At 50.0% G+C, this 25881-nt stretch overlaps 1 protein-coding gene across 1 annotated transcript in view; it reads right to left on the bottom strand.

The window, feature by feature from the left end:
- SORL1 (sortilin related receptor 1) overlaps positions 1–25881 on the bottom strand; it is a 168040-nt gene that overhangs the window by 46804 nt on the left and 95355 nt on the right. Inside the window, exons 17-25 of the mRNA XM_042903857.1 lie at positions 23585–23757; positions 22114–22245; positions 19504–19595; positions 17963–18209; positions 17140–17278; positions 11147–11320; positions 9039–9152; positions 5101–5223; positions 1430–1549 (exon numbers count right to left, since the gene is read on the bottom strand). Of these exons, the coding sequence (XP_042759791.1) occupies positions 1430–1549; positions 5101–5223; positions 9039–9152; positions 11147–11320; positions 17140–17278; positions 17963–18209; positions 19504–19595; positions 22114–22245; positions 23585–23757 (1314 nt within the window). The remainder of the gene's footprint in view (positions 1–1429; positions 1550–5100; positions 5224–9038; positions 9153–11146; positions 11321–17139; positions 17279–17962; positions 18210–19503; positions 19596–22113; positions 22246–23584; positions 23758–25881) is intronic.

Here is a 25881-nt window from a genome sequence, read left to right as displayed (position 1 = left end):
AGATGAGTACAGAAAAGCAGTTGTGTAAATTGCCAAATTGACAAAAGTTCCCTGAACAGGCACTCTTCCCAGGGGCTGGGCAGTGGGAGAACACAAAGGGGTCAAAGGTCACTTCTGCCCTACAGGAACCAAATCTAAAGCATCACGACACAAGATGTCTCTATTTACATTTGGGATCTGATCACATAACCTTCTTTTTATTTGCTTTTACACACTGGTAGGCATGCTTCGAGCTCCCAGATGCTGGGCCGTGTAGGAACCGGTGGGGCACGCTGGGGGCGAGAGAGATTAAGACAGGGGCCTTGGAAGTCCCGCCACAAGAGCCATGATCCACACTGCATGAATGACAAGTTAATGCAGTTAACAGTGAATTGAAAACCAAAGCCGAGAAGCAGATCTGCCCTCACCACGACGAAATGGGTACGTGAAACCACCTTAGCCCCATCACTGGAGAGATTTAAACGTAGAACTGAGTGAATTTCAAGAAGTTGCAGAGAAAATTTACTCATCAGGCAATGGGATCAGTCTTTTTTTTCCCCCTCCACAGCGTTCCCAATTCTTCGTTCTCCTCCACTCCACCGTAATGTAAATGGGCCCCATTCATTCATTCGTTCATTCATTCATAAAAAGTAGTATAATGAACATGAGTGAACCCATCACTCAACAGAAGAATTCAAACATTACCTCCACATCACACCGCCCAGCCTTTCTCTCATATCCTCATGCTCTTTCCAACTTTATTTTTCATAAAATCTTGCCCCAAACAGGTGCACAGTACACTTTAGGCTTTCACCGTTGGGGAATTCTCTGATGCTCCCCATTCAAAACCCTGAGCTAGGAGCGCCTGGGCGGCTCAAGTTGGTTAAGCGTCTGACTTCAGCTCAGGTCGTGATCTCACAGTTCATGGGTTCGAGCCCCGCGTCGGGCTCTGTGCTGCCAGCTCGGAGCCTGGAGCCTGCTTCGGATTCTGTGTTTCTCTCTCCCTCTCTCTCTGCCCCTCCCCCATTCATGCTCTGTCTCTCTCTCTCGCTCTCTCTCTCAAAAATAAATAAACATTAAAAAAAACAATCAAAACCACGAGCTAGTCCAGTGCTACCCAATGTAGGGTCCCCAGACAAGGGACCAAGTCTGTCAGCTGTGTATTAACGGTCAAGAAGAAATAAGCTTGAGCCAGAATGTGAACCGACTGTATCAGGATACCCGTTTAGTCAATCCTTTTTTCACAGCAAGACCTTCTCCATGAAGAAAGCAGGATGTTGGTTTACCCGTCGGCACAAGCTCATCACAGACCAGCTCTCTGAGAAGCAGCCAATTGGCTGATGTCTACGGTCCAGTTCTCAGAGCCTAGAGTCTACGATCACATAGGGCTGCGAGGCTAACCAGCGCACATACAGACAAGCGCCGTTCAGGGAGAGCAGGAAGTACTGACCGGTGCAGTTGGCTTCATCAGACCAGTCTCTGCAGTCATTGTCCCCGTCACACACCCAGGAGGAGCGGATGCACATGCCCGAACTGCAGTTGTATTCGTCACTCCGGCACTGGTGCATTTCTGCAGGAGAGACCACAGAGAGAGACCACACAGCCGTGGGGACAAAGCCTCGCTCATAATTCCATTCTGGCGCCAGAGCCCCTCAGGGTTAGCAGGGCACGCATTATCCGCATCATCCCCAGTTATGCAGACATAGCACGGACTTGCACCGGGGATTTGCAAGGCCGCTGAGGATTGATTCCAGCCAGCATGCTGCAAATGGGGTACGGGTGCCCCGAGATACTCCTGCTGCTGGTTGCCTCCAGGAAAGAACAGGGTTATTCTCGGTGCACTCTGCAAATATTACCACCGTCTATGGCTACTGCGATGGGAAGGTTGGGGGGCGATGCTCTAGTTGTCCAAAAAGCAGAATTCTCAAGAAACAGAAGCCTTCTAGTATCAGCCTGTGGTTTCAGAAAGGGGGTAGTGAGAACTCCAAGGGGGCTGATTAGGATGCGATGCTCAGATAGGGGAACGTGAGGTCAGTGCCGAGCTCCCGAAACACAGGAAACTGGGGAGCTTCTGTGGGCAGAGCTCCAGGGATGTTGGCTGGCCAGCTGTCTCTAGAAAGGTGGGGTCCTGAAGCAAATGAGCCCGTGCAGCCTGGCCAAGACTTGCAAGCAGGCTTCCCTGGCAACACCATTTACAGGCCCTGGGACCATCCTTTAAAACAGAACTTTCGAACGGAATTAAAAAAAAAATTTTTTTTAAGTTTATTTAATTATTTTGAGAGAGACAGTGAGAGCGAGTGGGGGAAGGGCAGAGAGAGAGAGGGAGAGACAGAATCCCAAGCAGGCTCTGAGCTGTCAGCGTGGAGCCCGACACGGAGCTCGAACCCACCAACCATTGAGATCGTGACCTGAATCGAAACCAAGAGTCAGACGCTCAACTGAGCCTCCCAGGCACCCCTGAAATGGACTTTTAAAAATTCTATGTGGGGCGCCTGGGTGGCTCAGTGAGTTGGGCATCTGACTTCAGCTCAGGTCATGATCTCATGGTTCATGAGTTTGAGCCCCGCGTCGGGCTCTGTGGTGATGGCTCAGAGCCTAGAGTCTGCTTCAGATTCTGTGTCTCCCTCTCTCTGTCCCTCCCCTGCTCACACTCTGTGTGTGTGTGTGTGTGTGTGTGTGTGTGTGTGTGTGTGTGTGTGTCTCAAAAGTAAATAAACATTAAAAAAAAAAAAGATTCTATGAAAACAGAGGTAGCCAAGTCTGGGGCCCAGAGGTAGCCAAGTCTGGGGCCCAGGGTGACTCCCTGAGTTGCCCTCATTCAGGAGACAAGTTGAGGGTGAAGTTGGGGATTCAGATATTTAAGAGGACCTGGCTCTGAGGATGTCAGGGCCTGAGACCCCAGGATGGACTCAGGAGACACCAGCATGAACAGGCTCATGAAGGGAGAATCCGGCCAGCGGATGGTCAAACGTGTGCCCAGTGAGCGACACCACTGGGGTCTCCTTCCTACCAAGCTGTGCCCTTCACCCCTCTGAGGGTGCTGAGGAGGAGATGGAAGAAATGCAGGGAGAACAGCACTGGATCCTGAAGACTGCTTTCCAGAACTTCCTATGTGTACAGAGATGAGGGAAAATGACGTGATCCCACAAAATTCCTCAGAGAGCCAGGCTAGGAGCATTTCCCCTGCTCTCCTCATTTCAGTCCCTGGGGTCAAACTGCCTGCTGGTGAAAATAGCAGGCCCCATCTGTAAGCACAGGCACAGCCTGACCGGACCTGCCCTGTGGGTGGGCAGAGAGAACTGGCACGGCCACACCATCTCATCACGATGTCTGGGGTCAGCATCTGGCCTCCGTTCTCACTTCCCTTTCATGGCCAGGATCCCTCCAATCTGGTACACTGTGTGCACTGTGTAATGTTTCCTCCTTGCACAGTCAGCAACACGGAGTTGGGTACCAGAGCCATTCACCAAGACAGGCCTCGTGAACCGGGGCAGGGCCGGTGCCGGGCAGCAGTGGGGGTCGGGTGGGAAACAAGGCTCCGGGTTCCTACTCTGACACAAACTAATAGCATCACCTGAAATATGTCCCTTCGGTCATTTAATTGGAAACTGAAAGGACTTGAACTAGAGAACTCCTTATCACGCCTTGCAATTCCAACACACTGATTTTTCTAAATGTAAAAACCTCCATTCGGAAAACAGATGTTCAAACTATGTTCGTACCATCTGCTGGGCTTCTAACAGAGTTTACTGAGTTAGACTGGTTTTAAAAAACGTTCACTGGGGCGCCTGGGTGGCTCAGTCGGTTAAGCGGCCGACTTTGGCTCAGGTCACGATCTCGCGGTCCGTGAGTTCAAGCCCCGCGTCGGACTCTGGGCTGATGGCTCGGAGCCTGGAGCCTGCTTCCGATTCTGTGTCTCCCTCTCTCTGACCCTCCCCTGTTCATGCTCTGTCTCTCTCTGTCTCAAAAATAAATAAACGTTTAAAAAAAAAAAATTAAAAAAAAAAAAAAAAAAAAACGTTCACAAAGGTATTGATCTGTGTGTTCGGGAGGCTAATCTCACAGCCGCCCAGATGTGTGGGCCAAGTCTGTTCCATATACAGCTGTTACGAAACGCCTAAATTCATTTAGAAATCTTCCTCACTATCATATCCATGCTTACAGCGCCTCTGCAAGGTACAAGCAGGGGCTGTTATTTTTTGAATGAATCATTCCTACCATGGTGGTCATGCAGCTGGACTATCATAAACCCAGAGACGCTTTCAGAAATCCTGCATCAGGGCGCCTGGGTGGCACAATCGGTTAAGCGTCCAACTCTTGATCTCAGCTCAGGTCATGATCTCATGGTCTGTGAGTTCGAGCCCCGTGCGGGGCTCTGCGTTCGTGGCACAGAGCCTGCTTGGGATTCTGCATCTTCCTCTCTCTCTGTCCCTACCCTGTTTGCACGCACACTCTTTATTTTTCAAAATAAAAAATAAACTTCTTTAAAAAAAATTGAAAGGAAAGGAAAGGGAAGGGAAGGGAAGGGAAGGGAAGGGAAGGGAAGGGAAGGAAAGGAAGGAAAGGAAAGGAAAGGAAAGGAAAGGAAAGGAAAGGAAAGGAAAGGAAAGGAAAAGACAAGACAGGAAGAGAAAAGAAAAGAAAAGAAAGGAAAAGAAAAGACAGGAAGAGAAAAGAAAAGAAAAAAAGGAAAAGAAAGGAAAAGAAAAGAAAAGAAAAGAAAAGAAAGGAAAGGAAGAGAAAAGAAAAAAAAGAAAAGAAAAGAAAGGAAAAGAAAAAAAAGAAAGGAAAAGAAAAGAAAGGAAAGGAAAGGAAAAGAAAAGAAAGGAAGAGAAAAGAAAAGAAAAGAAAGGAAAAGAAAAGAAAGGAAAGGAAGGAAAAGAAAAGAAAAGAAAAAAGAAAAGAAAAGAAAAGAAAGGAAAGGAAAGGAAAGGAAAGGAAAAGAAAGGAAGAGAAAAGGAAAAAAAAGAAAAGAAAAGAGAAAAGAAAAGAAAAGAAAAGAAAAGAAAAGAAAAGAAAAGAAAAGAAAAGAAATTCTGCATCTGTAACCCACAACAGCCCAGTGAGCAAAGAGTGTCGCCCTGCTCAGGAACGGGGCTCCTGGACGTCGTGTCTCCTTACCACAATGACTTTCATCACTATTGTCTCCACAGTCATCCTCGAGGTCACATTTGTAGGAGAGGGGGATGCAGGTCCCGGACTCCTGGCAACGGAACTGGGTATCCAGATCACAAACGGTAGTAGCTAAGACAGGAGACACAACATACTCGTTAGGAACAATTCATTCCCCCTGCCAAACACAAACATTTCCCTGGAGAGCCAACCAAGGGGGGGGGGGGGGGGGGGGGGAAACAACCATGAGAACCTGAAATTTACGACCAAGGGAGATCAGAGCGTGTCTTTCGGTAGACAGCTTCCAGATGGGAACCGGGCTGGGAAAGTGAGAAACCACCATCCAGCTGGGAGAGAGACTGATGGGCTGGACTACCTCCTACGATCCGCTCCGACACGGAGGGGTCTTCCTAAGTAAGTGGCAGAAACACCTTCATCTAGAAAAACTACCATTAAAGAAGCCCAATGTCGCACAAGAAGCTGGCACCTCCTCGTCTCGATGACACAGGGAGCGTTGGGCAAGGATTCTGCAGCGGGCACGCGGTCCCTGTTGTCAGGCTTCAAATCCTGGCTCTGCCTCTGCCTCAAGCAATTAACTTTAACCTCCTTGAGCCTGTTTCCTGCACAGCAGGAAGAGGATAAGGTGATGGGGCCAAGTGCTGTGATGACAGAAAGACTAGATACGGATCTCTCGGTTCTGTTATCTACCACTTACTTATGTAACCTAACCGTCCTGTGCCTCTGTGTTCTCCATTGTAATGTGGAAATCGTACAATACCTACCCTGTGACAGGCTTGTGAAAATAAATAAGGAAACAGGTTTGGGACCAGAGCCCATTAGATAGGCTGTAAAATAGAAGAGGCTCCCACCAGATGTCACGTCTCTTCCTCGTCCTTCCTCTGCCCGACTGCATCCGAACGGGTACAGATTCCTCTCCCTCTTTGGAACAGAACTTATTTGAAGGTGAGCACAACCCCCTGACCCCAGCCAAAGACCCTCCAGGAAAGGCTGCTCTCGGAAGCAGCTGACACACAAGGTAGGATGTGACAGAAGAGAATCCTGGGGCGGAGGGTGGGGCTGTGCCGTGAAATGAAAAGCCAACGCTGCCGTGACACATCCCCAGCAGCTCTTATTTGAGGCTCCATTTCTTCTCTGTAATTGAGCTCATGGTGGGAGGCAGAGGATGAATGCAAAAATGACAAGGCTGCAGGGGATTCATGTCAAAACCCAGAGCACCTGACAGCTACCCAGCACAGGAGCGTGTGTGCGCGCAAGAGGGAGATGAACTGACAGGATGCCCCCCTGCCACACCCCCTGGCAGCTGACGGGATGTTGCATTTAACTTCCCAGACAGGACTGCCCAGCCACAGCCTGCTCCTTTCCTGCAGCCCTGCCCTCGGCCGGGGCGCCTCCACCATCAGGATAAGCGCGGCTCTCCTCCTCCTTGATAAGGGAGCTGCTTGAGCAGGCACAGACAAGCACCACTCTCTTGGGTCGCCTGCCACCCCTCCCCTCTGCCACATCTGACTGGTCGGGACTTGGGCCAAGTGGAGTCAACGGAGAAAGAACAGAGCAGCAAGTAAGTCCCATGGTCCCGGGAAGGTCAATCCCAGCTGACGGTGACACCAAAGCAGGGCGGGTTCAGAGCCAGCTGCCAACTTGACCCAGAGGACGAGTGTGAACTCTCTGGAAGCCTGTGAGGCCCGTGCAGAGCTCACGGGCTGGGCGGGAGAGCGTCAAGTCCTGAACATGGAGGGAGGTCCTTCCCTCCTAACGCTGAACCAACACAAGATCCCGGCTTATCCGTCAAGTAGACACCAAAACCCAGGGTAGAATCCCCATCACTGGACACAAGGTCGTCTAGTTTAAATCTCTCTGCTTCCACCAAGCCTAATCATATCTTGGCAATCTTCACCCAACGTGCCAATTCTAAGAAGCATCTCCTCTCCCACCCCATTGTGTAATAAAGTCCTTTCCAAGGTAGGCTCCCCTGTTGTTCATGTGGACAGTTTTTAAGGAGCTTTGGCTCTTCCCCCACAAACACCACACCTTCCTGAGACTCTGGTAGAAAAGAAAAGAAGAAAACACACAGATAGCCTAATGTTCTCCCAAATCTGCCATTCAGTAAGCTCTTCTCCCTGGGTGTGAATGGCAACCACTGAAACCAAAGAAAAAATCATTAAGAAGAGGTTTAGTAAAAACCTCCTGTGAGCCAGAAAGGGCAATACGTAGTTTTATCAGTGAATTGACTGCTCCTGAGGTTACTTTCTGGATGCAACAGCCTGGGAACCTGGCACAGCCCCCATAGGTGGCTGGCTAAGTACGTCCACCAGAGGCCAGAAGAGTATATGGAGCCAGGAGGCACCCATCGACCTGTTCTTACAGCACAAAATGGTCAACGAGCTTTTGGATTTCCCATGGGGAAATATTTGAAAGAGAAGCCTGCGGATTAGTTTCTGGCTTGCCTGCTCCCGGTCCGCTTCCGCTCCAGTGCATTCTTCCTAGTCCTTATCTTTCCAAAGACAAAAATCTCATCGTGTCATTTCAACCGTTCCCAACTGCTCCTCTGAATAAAGCTCACAGGCCCTTGCTGCTCTGGGGACCATCCCTAGGCCAACTCTCCATTCCTGTCACCGATGCCCCACACCACGCACTTGACCTCTGGGTTTTCATACCTGCAGTTCTCTTGCCTACCACGATATTCCCTCCACCTCTGCTTGGCTCACCTCTACCCACCCTTCTTCAGGGCTCTCCATTAATACCTACCCAAGTTTGATTTGTGTGCTCTTCCTGGACGCATATGGTGCGTCCCCATCACAGCACTCATAGGCTCCTCTGTAACTGCCTCTATTTTTCCAACTCCCCTACAGACTGTAAACTCCTGATCCACCTGTCCACCTGATCACCTGAGGCCAGGCACAGAGCCAAGCACAGAGCCTAGAACAGAGCACAGAGCCTAGAACAAAGGAGTCCTCAACAAATACTTGCTGAGTGAATGTCTGAACGTATTACTCACTGTCAGAAGGCAAAGCACCTCCTTACAAGGTAATGTCGAAGCTACTAAAAATTAAAAACTGGAAGTAAATCAATTACCCATGATATGTAGTTATTTGTTTGTCTTTAAACCTTGCTAAACACAATCATATATTTTAGTTGTTACCCTTACAAAGTATACACTCTTTGGAGTGGATGTTTCCATGCACACCTATCAACAGCCCCGCACTTCATTTTTTTTTTTTTTTAACGTTTATTTATTTTTGAGACAGAGAGAGACAGAGCATGAATGGGGGAGGGGCAGAGAGAGAGGGAGACACAGAATCGGAAGCAGGCTCCAGGCTCTGAGCCATCAGCCCAGGGCCCGACTCGGGGCTCGAACTCACGGACCGTGAGATCGTGACCTGAGCCGAAGTCGGCCGCTTAACCGACTGAGCCACCCAGGCGCCCCAACAGCCCCGCATTTCAAACCAAACCAGGCATCGTCAGTCAATTAGGATGATCACTTTAGAGCCTGGCAGGCAGCTGATATCCGCCGATTGGAGTGGCATACAAAGTAAAACCTGTTTCCAATCTCTGAAAAGGTTGAATTTACCGATCAAGGAATGTCACCTGGTCAACAGCTTTATCACAGTAGTAGGGCCACAGTTACAGCCCAGGCCGCCTGACGCCCCAGGCAGCTCAGTTTCAGCCACGAGATGCTTCTTGGTCAACCCCTTGTAGTGAGCACTTCCCTCACCTGTGGGGGTTGGGTGTTAAACAATAACCCGTATCTAAGTGGCGGTGGAGACATGTTCTTCTCTGTTCTCCAAGCCCCATCAGCCTAAACGGGCATCGCTGATCATGAGGGGCCATCCGGGGTGGCAGGTCCGCACCTGGGAGGAGCTGACCGGCCTCGCGAGTAACCACAAACGTGTAACATCCCAGACGCCCGGCCAAGCTAAGAGACTCACGGCAGTTTCTCTCGTCGCTCATGTCGCCACAGTCGTTGTCAAAGTCGCACCACCAAATGCTGTTGATACAGTTCCCGTTGCTGCAGCGGTACTGGTTACGGAGACAGGTGTTCTCTGGCCGCGGCGGCAGGCAGAAGAGGAAACGAAACCAATATTATTCTTACTGCTGGACCGCAAGACTCTTCTCTTTTGACTTTCCACTTCTCTTCCTCAAATAACAGGCCTTAAATGGCCAAGGGGGGGGGGTGCCAAGCTCACCTGCACTACTATAGAGGCCTCCTTATTTCCTCTTTCAATTACAATTAAGGGGTAAGAGGGAGCTAGAGAGGTGCCGGGGGTGGTTACAAGAATGAAAAAGGACAGTGATGGTGCAGGTTGGGTCCAATGGGTAGATACCAGCCCATCAACGTTATAAAATATTAATCATCCAAGGAACTGCTTAAGGGACTATGTCTACACAGTATGAAAACATACATAGTCAACATAGTTATAGCCATCTGTATTCTGTACATACTATTATACATATTCATAGATCTTCAATTTTTCAGTCAAGTAGGTACCAAAGGATACACAATACTCTGAGGTTTTTTTCTACCCGTGACACACAGGAGAAAGAAAAACGCATTGTTTGGTAAACTGAGTCTAGAACACGTGATGACTGGCCTCTTGTTTGGGTAACCAAAGGCATTCTAATGGAAAATATAGAAAAGCCTTTCCCTCTCCTCTTGGTTAACTTAGCGTTAACTTTGTTTCTTTCTAAAACAGATGTAAGAGGATGTCCAGAGCCTGAAAGAGAATCTCCCGGGTCTAAGAAGGGCAGGGTCATCTTTTTTCCATTTATATTTCTTTTTTTTTTTAGTGTATTTATTTATGTTTAGAGAGAGGGAGCAAGGAGGGTAGGGGCAGAGAGAGAAAGGGAGTGAGAGAATCCCAAGCAGGCTCCATACTATGAGCACAGAGCCCAATGCGGGGCTCGAACTCATACACCGTGAGATCATAACCTGAGCCGAAACCAGGAGTCGGACGCTTAACCGACTGAGCCACACAAGCACCCCTCCATTTGTATTTCTTATGGAAAAGGGACCCCAGGGCCGCTTCGTGTGTTCCCCCCGCCCGGGACTAAGAGGCTGCTATAAGGAGGGAGGCCGTGATTACAAAGCAAATATAACCTTGGGAATGAAAATAGCAGGGATTCGGACGCTTCCTGGCAGGGCCCCCTTCCAGAGGTTCCCCTCACTGACAGTAATATACGGGGCCAGGACTGCGGAGGTGGTAAGGGCACAAATTAGACAGGAAAGCAAGACGAAGACAGGTTTTCAGAGGAAAAGTTTTAGAACCTATGTATTCACATTCAAAGCAAGAATGGATGGGGTTGTTAGAGCCAGTTGGTCACGGCGTGAGGTAAAGCCTCAAGACCCTCTGCAACGTCATTGTGAACACTCTGGTTGTTTCTGGGCTAGTGTTGCGGGGGCGGGGGGGGGGCGGACAGGGTGTGGGAAAGAGCTGCTGCTGAGCCCAGGTGAGCTGTGAAGGGGTCCGACCAGTCCTTTCTCCAAGTCAGGTTTGGTCCAACTGACAGGAAGCAGGAGAAGTTGAGAACCCGGATGTGGAGGGGTGGATGAGGAAAGGAAGAGGCAGAACGAAGGGCGTCTGGATGGCTCAGTCGGTGAAGCGTCTGACTTCGGCTCAGGTCATGATCTCACGGTTGGTGAGCTTGAGCCCCACGTCGGGCTCTGCACTGACAGTGCGGAGCCTGCTTAGGATTCTTACTCTCTCCTCTCTCCCTCTGCCCCTCCCCTACTCGCTCTCTCTCTTTCTCTATCTCAAAATAAGTGAAAATAAATAAATAAACAAACAAATAAATAAATAAATAAATAACTAAATAAAAAGAGGCAGAAGGAGACAAAGAGGGGACTCCCACTGAGGACTGAAGTACCACAGGCCTCAGCTCCTGAGCCGGGATGTCTGTATGTATCTAGCGGATTTGATTCTTACCCGCGGCAATTTCAATAACCCAGCAACGTGGGCAACACACAGCACTGGGAAGGGGAGGGGAGGGGAGGGGAGAGGGAAGGAGGAAGGAGGGTAGAAAAGAAGAAGGGACGCACCTTCTTTGACACAGGTGCTGTTCTCCCGCTGATAGCCCTGCGGGCAGTCGCACATCAGGTCCCCGGACGGGAGGACAGTGCTGGACACGCCCTCCGGACACCAGCAGCTCTTACCGTTGTTGGCCCTGGGCAGGCAGAGCAGGCTGCACGGCCTGGACACACAGGCGTTGCTTCCTGGAGAGAAGGCAAGCGGCGGTCACATCCGGGTTAAAAAAAACACCGAACGGGATACTGACATCAACACAACCTGCTCGTCGTACAGACACACGACGGCGCGGAGCGCAGAAAGAGAGAAAGGGGAAGGGCCGAGTGCGGGGGCTCGAACCTCGCCGACAACCTCTGCTCAGGGCCGGGCGTCCGCTGTTCCTCCTGGGAATTTGGAATTGGGGTGATGGAAAAACAACAGAGCAACTGGGGAGCCCAAGCCGGGAGAGAAGTCACACGGCGTGGGTGTCAAAGGTGAGGCAGGACAAACCAAACCCCGTGCAGGTCAAGGCTGTGCAGAAACAGACTCCAGAGAGGCAGACGGGAGAATACGGCAGACTTCCAGAGGGGAGGGGAAGGGCCACACCAGGGCCCCGCAGGGAGAAGGAGAGAGAGAGACAGAAGTGGTGTCTTTACCATTTCCTGCACCTGTCCCCACAAGGCTCACCTCTGTTTCCTCTCTTTGGGTTCCTTACAATCTCTATGGTTTCATTTGCACTTTTTACTTGAGTTAGCTTGACTGGGTTTCTGCTCCTCTGACCCAAGAGCCCTTAACGAGAACATGCACCTGAGTAATGACAGGGCCCAGACGAACAGCCGGGTCTCTGCTTTTCAATTCCTCTGCGCCCGAGTGCAGCGGCCGAGCTGAATAAAAAGCCAGCCACGGTGCCCATTAGCCTCAGTGCTATCTGTCATGCAATAAATCCACACAAGGACTAGTTAACATTGATCTATCCCTATTTCCAGTCTTTTCTCTGGTTCAGCTTTCCACAGAGAGGGCCAGACGCAAGTCCATAAAATCCTTCGCTGCATTCTGGAGAGAGAACTTTTGTGGATGCACAATGATGGGAAAGGGATGTTCCTACCCTCCACATCCTTCTGGCAAGGCGGGAGAGGATGCACACACCACTGGGTAAAAGCTGGAAACACGATACAACCATGGAGCACCATAAAAGCCACATAAATTATGAAATGTAAGCGTGTTCTTTTGGCTGTGACTGTCCATCATCAAACTCGGGGGGAAATACACATAAACGCTCTGATAAAACTCAGCTGATGACAGTCCTTCAGCCGTGCTGTCTCACAGACAGACAAACCGACCACAATCACATCCAGGTAACCTGTTTCCATGCGGGGAGATTTTAGCCATGTCATTGCCTATACTGACCTGCAGGTTGGAAAACGGGGCTCGTTAATGACGACTGGTATTAATATGGGTGATGACACGCTCAGTGGCTTTGGATGTGTTGGTACTTCATCAGTGTTTAACTAGCACACGCATAAAAATAAAAGTCACCATGATATATAGCAACAGTGTTGTTTAGACGCTAAGGACCGGAGAGTAGGAAGCATTACCAAAGACACGAAATACATTCGCAGAGGAGAATCCATATGATGAAACATTCAAAAGGGTTCTACAAATATTTAACCAACTCCACAGGTAGAGTTTCCACAGCAGAATAACCGGTTGACTAGAGCAGAAATGCCAGAGATCAGTTCACCCTGATCTGTTCCATGAAGAGAGATTATTCCTTTTTCAAAATACACATGCTCTAGGCTACAGGGAAGAACACAGAGCTGCCACTAATGCAAAACAACTCCAAAACGATCTGGAACATGTTCTTTGTATTCAGAGGACAACACAGCATTCAGTGTTCCAAGAAATGGAACGGTAACAGAATACTTAAAAAAAAAATACTCCAGGACAGGATGATGTTTTCACATGGGCTATGTCTGTAAAAGAACACGACTAACACTTTCACATGTGGAGCAAAGGTTTCTACCCAAGGAAGCAAGAGCCAGAAGCACCGAACCCAAAATGGAGTTCTAAATTTTTTTTTTTAATGTTTATTCATTTTCGAGAGAGAGCATGAGCAGGGGAGGGGCAGAGAGAGAGGGAGACACAGAATCGGAAGCAGGCTCCAGGCTCTGAACTCTCAGCACAGAGACTGACTCAGGGCTCTAACTCGTGAACCACGAGATCATGACCTGAGCCGAAATCAGACACTCAACCGACTGAGCCACCCCGGCACCCCCAAAATGGGGTTCTAAACAGAGATGTATACGGTCTGAGAGGCAGTGTCCAGAGGCAAACCCCAAACCAAGCAGACCCAGTCACTGACCCCAAGAGGTACACTGGGTAGGAGCTTATGGGGTGCTACAGAGAAGCTGGGAGAGCATGGAAAGAGTAGTCAGCAGAATTCCACCCCCAGAACATGGCCACGGACTCTATACAGGAAGCTGCAGTCTTGCATGGGCAAAGAAGACAATACAAAGACCATCAATCTGATATAAAGAGTGGACAAATGGCAGTCATCATCTCCAAAGATGTCCCCTTCAAAGACCAAACAGCCCCATGATGCCTTCATTGGGCAGATTCAGAACATATTTCAGATCTCCTCTTTGGAAAATTCCTCCAGAACCAGTTTAGGACACAGAAATGCTATTATCTTGCTTAATTATCTAAACGTTTGACAATGATCAAATCAAATCCACCTCAGAGAATAAGTGTTTGCCCTCACTACAGATATTTAAAAGCCTTAGGTTACTGAGACTCTGAAGGACCATTCCAACAGCTCCAAAGTATTTTAATCCATTGCAAAATCAACTGAAAAAATCAATAGGCTTGTAAACTAAGCTCTTTAAAGAAAAAGCACTCAGGGCGCCTGGGTGGCTCAGTCGGTTACGCTTCTGACTTCGGCTTAGGTCATGATCTTGCAGTTCGTTGAGTTCGAGCCCCACGTCGGGCTCTGTGCTGACAGCTCAGAGCCTGGAGCCTGCTTCTGATTCTGTCTCCCCCTCTCTCTGCCCCTCCCCTGCTTGTGCTCTCTCTCTCTCAAAAATAAATACACATTTAAAAAAAGAAAAAGAAAAAAGCACTCTTTGTGGAGAATAAATTCCAGTAACCCTACATGAAAACTAATCAGGGACAAAGATCAAGAAAGGCGTCTGGTTATAACCAAAATCACCCAAATGGACAAATGCTCGGAGTGAACAAATTTTTATCACGAACATCAATCAATCAACATCTAGGACTTCCATATCACCATTATATACCAGGGCACTGCTATTCCAACAACAGATGATAGAGGGAGCAGAGCCTAACAGTTTCGTGGAAGTCAAGCTTGGAAGTGAATCAGGCCACGGTGCAAATTCTTACCACTTAACTCTACGTATGATACAGAAACATGAACCTGACTTTCATGTTCTCATCTACAAAACAGAAATATTAATAGTACACAGGATTTGGGGAAGGTTAACTGAGGTCATTCAAGCCCACAAAGCACATTAGCGTGATACTGATAACACAGGAATCCCTAAATAAATGTAGGTTATCATCTCGATTATTATTTTACACTTGGCTAATAGTCCTACGTGCGCTAGAAGCTGACAATAAAAATAATAAAGGTTGACTAGCACCAGAGGTCACGAATGTGCAAAACAGGGTCCAAAAAAATCAGGCAGGTTAGAGCAAACAAGTTCAAGGCCAAGAGGCACCTGCTGCATACAGGCAGTGCTGGCAGCCAGATGTCATTTCAAAAGTGCTCAGCTAACCTAAACTAGCCCTGAGAGATCACAGACTTGCTTCTCCGGCCCTGTGTCTGTGGGCAGGAGGCCGGCTGCAAGGATCCTGCTCACACAAAGGAGAAAAAGGAAATCCGAAAGGCAAATGGAGGAAGGACCAAAGAGAAGGCAGCGACCGGTCCTGAGGCTGCAGGCCCGAGTCTGTGTGCTACCCACCGGCACACATCTCCGTCCAGACCCCAGCCAGACTCCCGGAATTACTCTGGATGGTTTAAATGAAGGGGGCTCGTTCAGGCACAAAGGGGAAATCATGCCCAAGGTGAGGCTCGCAGGCCCGTGTGCACAGCCCCAGGAGACCACCTATGCACACGCTTAGACCACAAACTCGCTCCCCCAGCACACCACCCCCACCCCCCCGGGACCTGGCGGTGACTGCCCATCAGCTGGAATGAAGCAAGTGACCAGCCGGGACCGGGGAGGGGTGGAAGCCCAAGGGTCAGCGGTTCATCTGAACGCTGCCGTGTGCTCACCAACATGTGCTTACAAGCGCTTGTCAAAAGGCAGACTTGCTTTCTGGAAGGAGTGCTAATCCAGAGGAATGCTGAGGACTCACTGGGCTTGCTACCCACGCCCATCAGCAGGGGTGGGGGTCCTCCATCAGACAAAGGCCCTGAGTTTCAGCCCCTGGAGCTGAGAAGCAGTCCTTCATCTCTCCCTGTTTTAAAACAGGCACCATGTCCGAGAAGAGAGTGACCCCTACGTTCTGTGGCAGAACTGGAACAAAAGCCCGGCTCCTAAACCAGCGAGGGACCTTTGAGAGAGTGAATTCACAACATCTGAGATGTCGTTCCCTAATCTATGATCCATGGATCCCAGTACCGCCCCCGCCCACGTCACAGGTCAGTCGCAAAGGCAGGACAAGAATACAGACTTACATTTCCAGCATTCCATATGGTTTCCTAAGGGTGTTCTCAATGCTATCTCCACTGGTCTCCCCCAAATAACAAGGGTATCTATAACCGTATTTTTTCCCTTTGACAATCTTCTCTTAGCACAAGGCCAGCCAAAACCCACCAAACAATGTCAACATTCTAGTTCAAACCGGGAAACCTAGCAGTTTGTCAATAAAGGAGAGTCAGCAGACCCAGGGTGCTATTTAATCCTGCTGAGAAAAATAGGGTGCTTCTTAAAAGGACTATTCTTCCCGGAGCATCCTGCCGTCTCTTCTGGAGAGCCAACCATACGGGTGGCATACAGACGGAAAGGGCAGGAAATAAGGAAGGAGGCTTTCTCCAGGACCAGAGGGTCACAGGCACCGGAGCAGCTCTCAAAGCCTCCGCCAGCAATCTTTAAGACAGCTACTGGGGCACCTAGGCGGCTCAGTCGGTTGGGCATCCGACTTCAGCTCAGGTCATGATCTCATAGTCTCTGAGTCCGAGCCCCGCGTCGGGCTCTGTGCTGACAGCTCAGAGCCTGGAGCCTGCCTTGGATTCTGTGTCTCCCTCTCTCTCTGCCCCTCCCCTGCTCATGCTTTGTCTCTCTCTGTCTCAAAAATAAATAAAAACGTTAGAAAAAAAATTAAAAAAAAAAAAAAAAAAGACAGCTACTGTCTCCATCCAATGGCAGCTCTTCCTTTTCCATGACCTCTTTCCACAAATACCGAGCCCTACTAAGTGCCAGGCAGTGGCAAAACTGTTGAGGCCAGAAGGGAAGAAAAAAAAAAAAAAAAGAAAAAAAAAGAAAAAACCCACAATCCCCTTCTTCATGGGCCTTAAGAGTTGCAGGAGGGACGCATTCATTAATGCATCATATAGGGAGGCGCTCAATGAGCAACAGGTCATCTGGGCAACCGGAGAACAAGACACGATCCCATCAGGAGGCAGCGACTGTCTGCACACCCAGCACAGCGCTGGGCCCTGTAAGGTTGCCAAGTAGGGATTAAGCGCCCGCTGGGACTCTCCAGCTGCAACAGAAGCCACAGCACCAATCAGTCAGGGGCCAAAGGCAGGGGAGGGGGGTGTAATTACCCGCCAAGTATCACACGCTAGGCAGGCAAAAACACGCTGTCTTCCAGCTGTTTGTGTACCATTAGAAAAGAAATTAAGATGTCATTAGGAAGACATTAAATAATGTGCATGTTGTCGTGACAATAAAAATGCAGGCTGCCAGATCCCGCCTGAGCAGGGATTGCCCACGCCCAGCCCCGCCTAGAGATCCACGAGAGACAGAGAGAGAGAAAGACGAAGCGGGGCACACCGCCTTACCAGTCGTCTTCCCCTTGTAGAAAATCTTCATGTCCATCAGCCCCGTGAGCTGGCTCGCCAGAATCGCCATCTGAGAGCCGGTGTATTTGGAAGCTCGGAAGATGCTGAGCTGCGACCAATCATCCCAGTAGATTTCATTCTAAAAAAAGAAAAAAGAAAACCGTGCTCGTTAGCATAGTTCCTGGGTCTCCTGTTCTGGACCCTCCGTGAGAACACGGGTTTGCCTGTGCGGGGCGATGCCTGACAGTCACTGGTGAATGACCAGCCTCATCAAGATTCCGCCGAAAGGCAAGGCAGCAATTTTATCCAGACCTCACCAAAGAGCCGCACAGAAGGGACCGCCCGAAGGAAACTAACCGATGGGCAATCAAGTTTGCCCACGGTCCAGCCCCTTCGGTTCAAAATCTGCTTCCCGACGTCGGGGAGAAGCGACCATTCTGTTTTCTAGAGTCGAAGCAGGAGCGACGGGCAACGCAGGTGGTACAGAGCTCATCTGAAGCCATCAGGGCACGAGGCGGACAAGCCTCACAGGAGATGACACGGAGCCCAGACTACCGGCACTCAAGGGCAAACGGGGATTTTTCCGTGAAACAACCTCAACCTTTAATATTTTAAATGTGAACAGTGAGCAGCCCGGCAACTGTGACATCCGTAAAGGATGTCAAGGAAAGGAAACTGTAAAGGAAACTGTCTCAAATTCAGAAATGGGCCGGTTTTCCAGAAGTAGACAAGCATCTCTGTAAGACAAGAGCAGCTCTTCACCTCGGTACACTCTTCCCCAGCTCTAACAGACCGCCCAAGGTGGGAGCAAAGGAGGCCCCACCTTAAAGACGGCGATGGCGTAGGGGTGGGGGAGGTTGTCCAGGATGACGGAGCGCTGCTGGCCATCAAAGGTGATCCGCTCGATGCAGTCCAGGTAGGCGTCTGTCCAGTAGATCCACTGGTCATCCACAGAGATGCCGTTGGGCCACTTCACGTCCTCTGACACGAGACGATGCACAGCAGAACCGTCCATGTTGCTCCGATAAATTCCTGGCTTCAGGTCTCCCCAGTCAGTCCAGAACATCACCCTGGTCAAAACCGGGAAAGAACGCACATCACATCAGACCTGGGGAAAGGTGGGGGGGTGGGGGGTGGGGTCACATGCTACCCCAAGGAGGTAAGAAGCCCATCGACAAACATAAGGCCAGTTCGTTCAGCATTATTGTTATAATCTGTAATTGTGATACTTAAGATACTTAACTTCTTGACCCAGGAATTCCTTTACCGGAATTTAAACAGATATAATCAAGTTACGTGACTGCAATATACAAAGCTATTCATCACGGCATCATTCTTACTAGCAAGTGCGTATATATATACATACGTGTACACGTATATGTATTATGTGTGTACAGATACACACACACTTTTAGGTGGATATATATGTATACACACCAAAACGTCAATATACAGAGAAAGTGACAGACTGTGGTATACACAAAAGAGTATTACGAAGCCTGAAAAATCGACAAGCACTCACATGAAAACGTCATCTTCAAACCACGTTAAATATGTTTAAAATATGCAGAACAGCAAATGTCCTCCGATTCTGTCTGACACACGGGCGTGTACATGTGTTTTAAGGATATACGCTTGTATACGGGTAAAAGAGAATTCTGAAAGCTACACAAGAAACCACTAATCATGGTTACCCCTAGGATGCGTGAGCGAGAAGGGTTAAGAGTGAGAAAGGAGGAAACAAATGTTTTTCATGTCATAAGCTTCTGTTCTCGTAACGTTTTTAATCAGGTACATATACATTTTTTTCTCTTAAAAAGCAGATCGAATTCTGTATCATAAATATTAGAAGGACTGAAAACCTAATCCAGAATTTCCTTTCAGCTATGTTTCCTTAAGTTAAGAAATTAATAAAAAGCACCTTTGCATTTCCCAGGTGCATACAAATTGTTAGTAAGAGAACCCACCCAAGCCGGCGGCGGGGGGGGGGGGGGGCGCACAGGAAAAAGATGGACGGGATCAAATGTCTGCATCATGCCTCAAACTCCAGGTAAAGATCCTTACGATATCCAACCAGGCCTGACCACGTCTAACCGAGAGACTTGCTTTCAATAATACCCTTCGTTGGAGAAAACACCCCACAGATGTGAGACATCTGGGTGCAGAGACTCTGATGCTCGGGAACGGAAAGGGAGTAGAGTTACCTGACCAGATGACTGAGCTCTGGCTTCAAAACTCGAAGTCAACAGATTATTTCAACCGTAATCATCAGAAACAAGTTTGTGTTCAGCAGTTTGCATTTCCACGAAAATCTGTCTGCTGTAGCATCCGACACATGCTGACTCCCTCTGGGGCCACACTTACCCGTCTTGGGGCAGGAGGACCAGGGCCCGGGGCCGATCGAGCACAGAGGAGTTGACAATCGTGAGTCGGAAGTCACCATCTGGATTAGCTACCTGACAAAAAAAAAAGGGGGGGGTGGTGGGAGCCGTGGGTGGAAGGCCAAGATGGATGTGAGCTCCTTGAAAGGCCCACATCACAGTTTCCCATGGGGCTGCTGCCTACAGACACGCGCCTCTATGACTGCCTGATTCCCCTGCAGGCGCCATCTGGGAAACTTCCCGGCGGAATGAGCTGTTCCCTCCTCCGGTCATGGGACAATTCTCACGTGGTCTGACAGAGGAGCCACACGGGCCGCCTGTGCCCCAGGTCTGGGGCGTGAAGATCTGCACAAAGCAACCCACCTACGTCACTCCAGGCTCCAAAGCCACCAGTGGCTCTACGTTGTCCACAAAACAAATCCTCAAAGTTCCCGCCTCACGATTAAGCGTCTCCACACGGGCGCCTGGGTGGCCCAGCTGGTTAAGCTCTGGCTTCAGACCGACTCTGGCTCAGGTCATGCTCTCACGGTTCGTGAGTTCGAGCCCCGTGTCGGGCTGTGCCGACAGCTCGGAGCCTGGAGCCTGCTGCGGATTCTGCGTCTCCCTCTCTGCCCCTCCCCTGCTCGTGTTCTCTCTCTCGTCTCTCGAAAGATGAATAAACGTTAAAAAAAAAAAAAAAAACTCAAAAACCAAAAAGGAGCCTCCACAGACCGTTCATTTTCTTTCCTCCATATTCTCTCTCTTCCACGTCAGCCCCTACAACTTTGGTGGGACTGGCCTTCTCGTGGGTCTCCAAGCCTGACGTACTCCTCGTCCTCGTCTGCTCTTACCATATCCCCTCCTGGGCCTGTCCTCTGCCCCGTAATCGAATCGTGTCTTTCCTTCAAAACTCACCTCCAGGCCCCACTTCCTCGGCTTAACGCCTCTGACCTGCCTCGGGCAACGAGCGTCGGCACTTCTTGTCCCTGACTCCCCTCACCATTCTGCACAGACGGGACCTGAGTTGTATGCTGTGTGGGGGCTTACGCTTTACTGCATCCTTCCAGCACCTGGCAAAGTGCTGACCACACACATCAAAGAAAGGAGAGGAAGGGCAAGACAGACGCACTACTCAGTATGTGCAAGGCACTGGGCGCCTTCTTGTTCTCTTCCCCCAGCCGCGCTGTGGCGTGGACGCTAACCACCCTGTCCTCAGGGCTCCGCTCAGGTGTCACATCCTCAAGGCCTTCCTGCCCACCTCGTGGCATGCCGCCTGACTGTGCAGTCACACGATCACACTGCCCCCCCACCCCCCCACCCCGGACATTCTCTGGAGGACGCGTCGCTGACGGAACTGACAGACTTCTTTCTTCATTAGTTCGCTGCCTCCACGAAACTCTAATCTCGATCACAACAGGAACCTGTGGCTCGCCTACTGCTGTCTCTCCACCACCTCAAACCATACCTGGCACGTAAGCACGTGAGGAAAAAGCACCCGTCCAACCACTGAGTGGATAAACGAACCTTCGGTGGGTAAGAAACTCGCCTGAGTCACTCGGCTTCCAGAATAAAGACCGAACCCAGGTCTGGCTCTCGACTTCGCGGGTCTCGTCTGGCAACTTCTCCCGACTCTCTGAGCCTCCCTGCCTCTACTGCACTTCCTGCACCACCCGCGTGCCATGCTTCCACATCGTCAGTACAAAGAGGGCTGGGGACGATGGGCCGCAGCCGTGACGTCCAGGAGGTGAGCGTGCCTATGAGACCATGACTTTGGTGCTGTCGAGGCCATTCCTGACCCTCGCGTTGCCTTAGGTAGCTAAGGCACAGACAGGTAAAAACGGGATATTAAGAGTACCCGCTGTTGGGACGCCTGCGTGGCTCAGTCGGTTAAGCGTCCGACTTCAGCTCACGTCATGATCTCGCGGCTCGTGAGTTCGAGGCCGCATCGGGCGCTGTGCTGACAGCTCACGGCCCGGAGCCTGGAGCCTGCTTCAGGTTCTGTCTCCGTCTCTCTGCCCCTCCCCCACTCATGCTCTGTCTCTCTCTCTCTCTCTCTCAAATATAAATAAAACATTAAAAAAAAAAAGTACCCACTGTTAACAGGGTTGTTGTAAGAAGTCTATCACATAATTCATGCAAAGTGGTTGTAGTGGGGCTTGGCACCCAGGGAGTCCTCATTGCCTTTAATAATAACGATGGTGATCATGATCGTGACGCTGTCTTTATGACTCTGGTCGACAACAGTCATACTAGAGCACTGATACTACGGCACGATAATCATGCTGTGGCGTTATTATGATTATCATTATGGTTACTCCCACAGGCTGCCGTTAGCCAAAACAGAACCATTCAGGGCACCTTCGTGAAATCTCTGTCAGGTGGGTCCAGGCATCCTGTTCTCACGTGGGCCCTTCACGGCAAAGGGCAAGAATTCGGAACCTCCCCCCTTTTCTTCCCTTTCCAGAGGCTCCGCTGGCCCATTCTCTGGAATTCTCGAAGAATCTCCAGAGAAGTGGGTGGGACACACTAGCTGCCACCTCGGTGTCAAACGTGACTCCAGGCCCCAGGTGCACCCCCTGCTCGCTTAATTACGGACAGCATGGGACACACGTACCTCAATCTTTTTAAAGCCAGAATCCACCCAGTACAATAACTGGCTGAGGGGTTCAAAAGCTAAGGCCTCTACGGTCTCCAGGCCGGAGTTGATGATCACCTCTTGCCCTGTACTCCCGTTCAGACAGAGGCGCTGAAGAGAGAAAAAGAACAAAGGCTGTGAAACGCGCAGACGACCCCGCGCCAGCTCGGTTCCCCCCGATGGTAACCGTTTCCTCAACGGGCTTGGCTGGCAAGGGATGCGAGGTTTTAGATGAGTCAACTTTCCACGTGAGCGAAGCCGGTTTCCGGGCAAAGTGTTCTAGAACATGTCACCGCTTCCTGTTTTCAGCAGAACACCTAAACACAACGTAATCATCTGTATGACTCTGCATGAGCGTTACGAACACCGGTTACTGAACGATGCCGTATCACAATAATGAGGTCGGAGATTACGGAGAAGCAGGATTTTGTTTGCTTTTAAAATACACGAAGCCAGACTGCTGTTATCTCTGAGTTCTTGGGTCAGTTTTCAGAGGCTCTCCTCCCTTGGGATAGCTCCACCCACCAGTCCCTCCCAATGCCCATCCCCCACCCCCCATCTCCACCCTCCTCAAAACCCGGCCCCAGGAAAATTGGGTTGGAAGGAAAATTGGGTTGGAAGTCCCGAGAAAGCTTGTTGGAATTGCTTTTCTAAAAGGGATTAAGTGGGCAATGAATAAAGATCAAATAGCTCTCCTTTAAAATGCATGGGTTTGGGGCGCCTGGGTGGCTCAGTCGGTTGAGCGTCCGACTTCGGCTCAGGTCACGATCTCGCCGTATGTGAGTTCGAGCCCCATGTCGGGCTCTGTGCTGACTGCTCAGAGCCTGGAGCCTGTTTCATATTCTGTGTGTCTCCCTCTCTCTCTGGCCCTCCCCCGTTCATGCTCTCTCTCTCTCTGTCTCAAAAATAAATAAATGTTAAAAAAAATAAAAAAATAAAAAAATAAAAAAAATAAAATAAAATGCATGGGTTTGAGTGTAGATGGCTATCTGGCCTGTGTGGGGATCTTTAGAGCTCACTTCCCAGTTCTTGACTGTGTTCGGAATAGCTCAAGTGGATAATTACGTGGAGAAGTCAAGTATTACTGGGTCATGGCTTCGGCAGAAGGACGCTTAAGAGGCAGCTGGTGCGATAGTGACTAATAATCCTATGCTGCTAGTCCTAAAATCTTCCCAGCAGGAAAAGTGAGGCTTCCCTTATGAGCCAGACTGCCGACTTGGGCTCCCTCTGTCCTTCCTACAAGGACAGAAGTAGGCAGGGCAAGAAAATGCTAAAAGAGAAGACTGAAAATTTTCATCAGCCGGCCCTGAAATGAGTTACCACGTAAAACCTCTAATACCCATTTCTAATACCTGTTGGGAATTAGAAGTGGGCCATTTGGAAAGAGGCTTATCAGGACTGGGCGATCACGAGGCGTAGCCCCCGCGAGCAGACCGAAGGGTTGACGCACCTGGATGATGTCCAAGGCCAGGTCAGACCAATACAAGCAGTTCTGCTCATAGTCAAAGTCCAGGGCCACTGCGGCCCGCAAGCCAGTGAGAGGCAGCTGCTCCGTGGCTCCTGAGGCCAGGTCATAGCGGTGGATGGACTTCCGCATGGCGTACAGGATGAACTCATTCTCCTCTGCACAGACACACAAAGCAACAGAGAGGGTGGGCCCGGGGGTTGCTGAGGAGGTCTTGGCATGCCTCGCCTGTTTTCTTCTCATGCCTAAACCTCAGAGCCACGGGCCCGTGGCGTGGATCTAGTGGCAAAGCACGGGAATCGAGATGTGGAAAGCAGAATCGCCTTTCCACTTGGGACAAGCTACTTCAACCCCTATAAATCCGTTGTCGTGTCTGCAAACCGTGTCCCTCGTTACATTTGCTCTTTTTTATCTGGGTGCCCCAGTAGGCATGCTCCAACATCCACGCTTCTGAGCTCGACCTAGAAGTCTTTCAAGTTACACATGAGAACATGATGACCATGCTCTCCCTCGTCACAGGACTGTATCACACGGCACCGTAATCATGTTGACTGGAGACCCCTCGTCACGGAGACTCGTAGCTAATCTGTTTGCTCACCCATCCAACGTCACTCACGATGACACAGGGCAATTATATCAACCTAGTGTGTTTCCAAAACAGTAAGGCTACATTTGTTCTCGAATACTTAACGAAACGTCTCACCACGCGATCATCCCGAAGATTCTACCTCTACTTAACAAATGCTTACACAGTGTATATACCAGCTTCCGGCGTTTGTTTCGCGGGCGTAACAACCGCCTGATGGAAGCATGACTGTTAGCTCGATTTTATACGTGAGAAAACCGACAGCAGAGAGGTTAACGCACTCAAGGTCACCCAACTCGGAAGTAGGAGAGCCACGGCTTGAACTTGGGCAGTCTGGCTCCAGGACCTACATTTTACCCACTACACAATGCTGCCTCTTACAGTGGAGATGCTCACGTGGTCGTTTTTTGAAGACACAGAAATAGAGGCCCAGAGTGTTTGAGGCGACTTACTTAATGTCAGACAGCCAGTCACCGGAGGAGCTAGTCTTCTCGCTCTTCTACTTAGGGAACGGCCGAGAAAATATTCAGATTTTTCCACAGCGATGGACACGAGCAGCACAGCCCCGTCCACGTCTAACGTGTCCATTTGGACAGTATGCTGTGTGTGGGACCAAGACCTGAATCTCTCTGCCGCAGGCCTGCAGGGTGACCGTTTTTCCGCTCTCTCTGATTCCCTTCATTGAGTTCACGTGAACTAGCTGCCTGCTTCCCAGCTAGAAGACAGATAATGCATCCCCCCCCAAAAATCTACCTACGGTTTTTTTTTTTTTAAAGATTATTTATTTCGAGAGAGAGCACGCAAGCAGGTGAGGCAGAGAGAGAGGGAGAGAGAGCATCCCAAGCCGGCTCCATGCTGTCAGCACAGAGCCCAACGTGGGGCTCGGTCTCATGAACCAGGAGATCGTGACCTGAGCCGAAATCAAGAGTTGGACACTTAACACCCAGGTGCCCCCACATACAATTTTTAATAAAGGTTAAGTCTGCCTACTTTTCCTTGGGTCTCCTTTTACTTCAAAAATGTCTAAGCCGCCACCACGGGGTAACTAATCTCTTCTTCTGGTTTTCAAGGGAAGCTTCCCACTGTAATTCCCAGTGAAGGGGGCCGTTAAGACGAAAACTGCCAAGCCCGTACGTGACAGGGAAGTCAAGGACTCTCATCGCAGCTGCCACAGGGGGCCGTGGAGGATACGTTCACAGCAGCAAGCTTTCCACCCCGCATCTCCAACATCTGCAAACCCCATGCTGGGGCTCTGGTTTTCCTTCTAACCACCTGATGCCTTTATAGCAGAGCCTGAGTCCAGAAAGACTTGCCTTAGGATTAGGGACAGAGGAACATTTCCCATTTCTGGTGTTCAGTGCTTAGGAAAGGAACAGAATTCTTGACCAATCCCAGCCTAGGAAGAGCCCAGACATCTGTGTTATTACAGTCCTCATAAAGGAAGGAAGACGACTTCATTTTTAAAAAGGGTGCCCAGGGGTGCCTGGGTGGCTCAGTCAGTTGAGTGTCCGACTTCAGCTCGGGTCATGATCTAAAGGCTTGTGGGTTCAAGCCCCCACGTGGGGCTCTGTGCTGACAGCTCAGAGCCTGGAGCCTCTATCAGATTCTGTCTCCTTCTCTCTCTGCCCCTTCCCCGTTCATGCTCTGTCTCTTTTTCTCTCAAAAATAAACATTAAAAAAAAAAAAACTGATGCCC

This window comes from Panthera leo, chromosome D1, assembly GCF_018350215.1.
Source record: "Panthera leo isolate Ple1 chromosome D1, P.leo_Ple1_pat1.1, whole genome shotgun sequence".
NCBI lineage: Eukaryota > Metazoa > Chordata > Mammalia > Carnivora > Felidae > Panthera > Panthera leo.
Note: the sequence above shows the minus strand (reverse complement) of the source record. Positions and strands in the feature narration are given on the sequence as shown.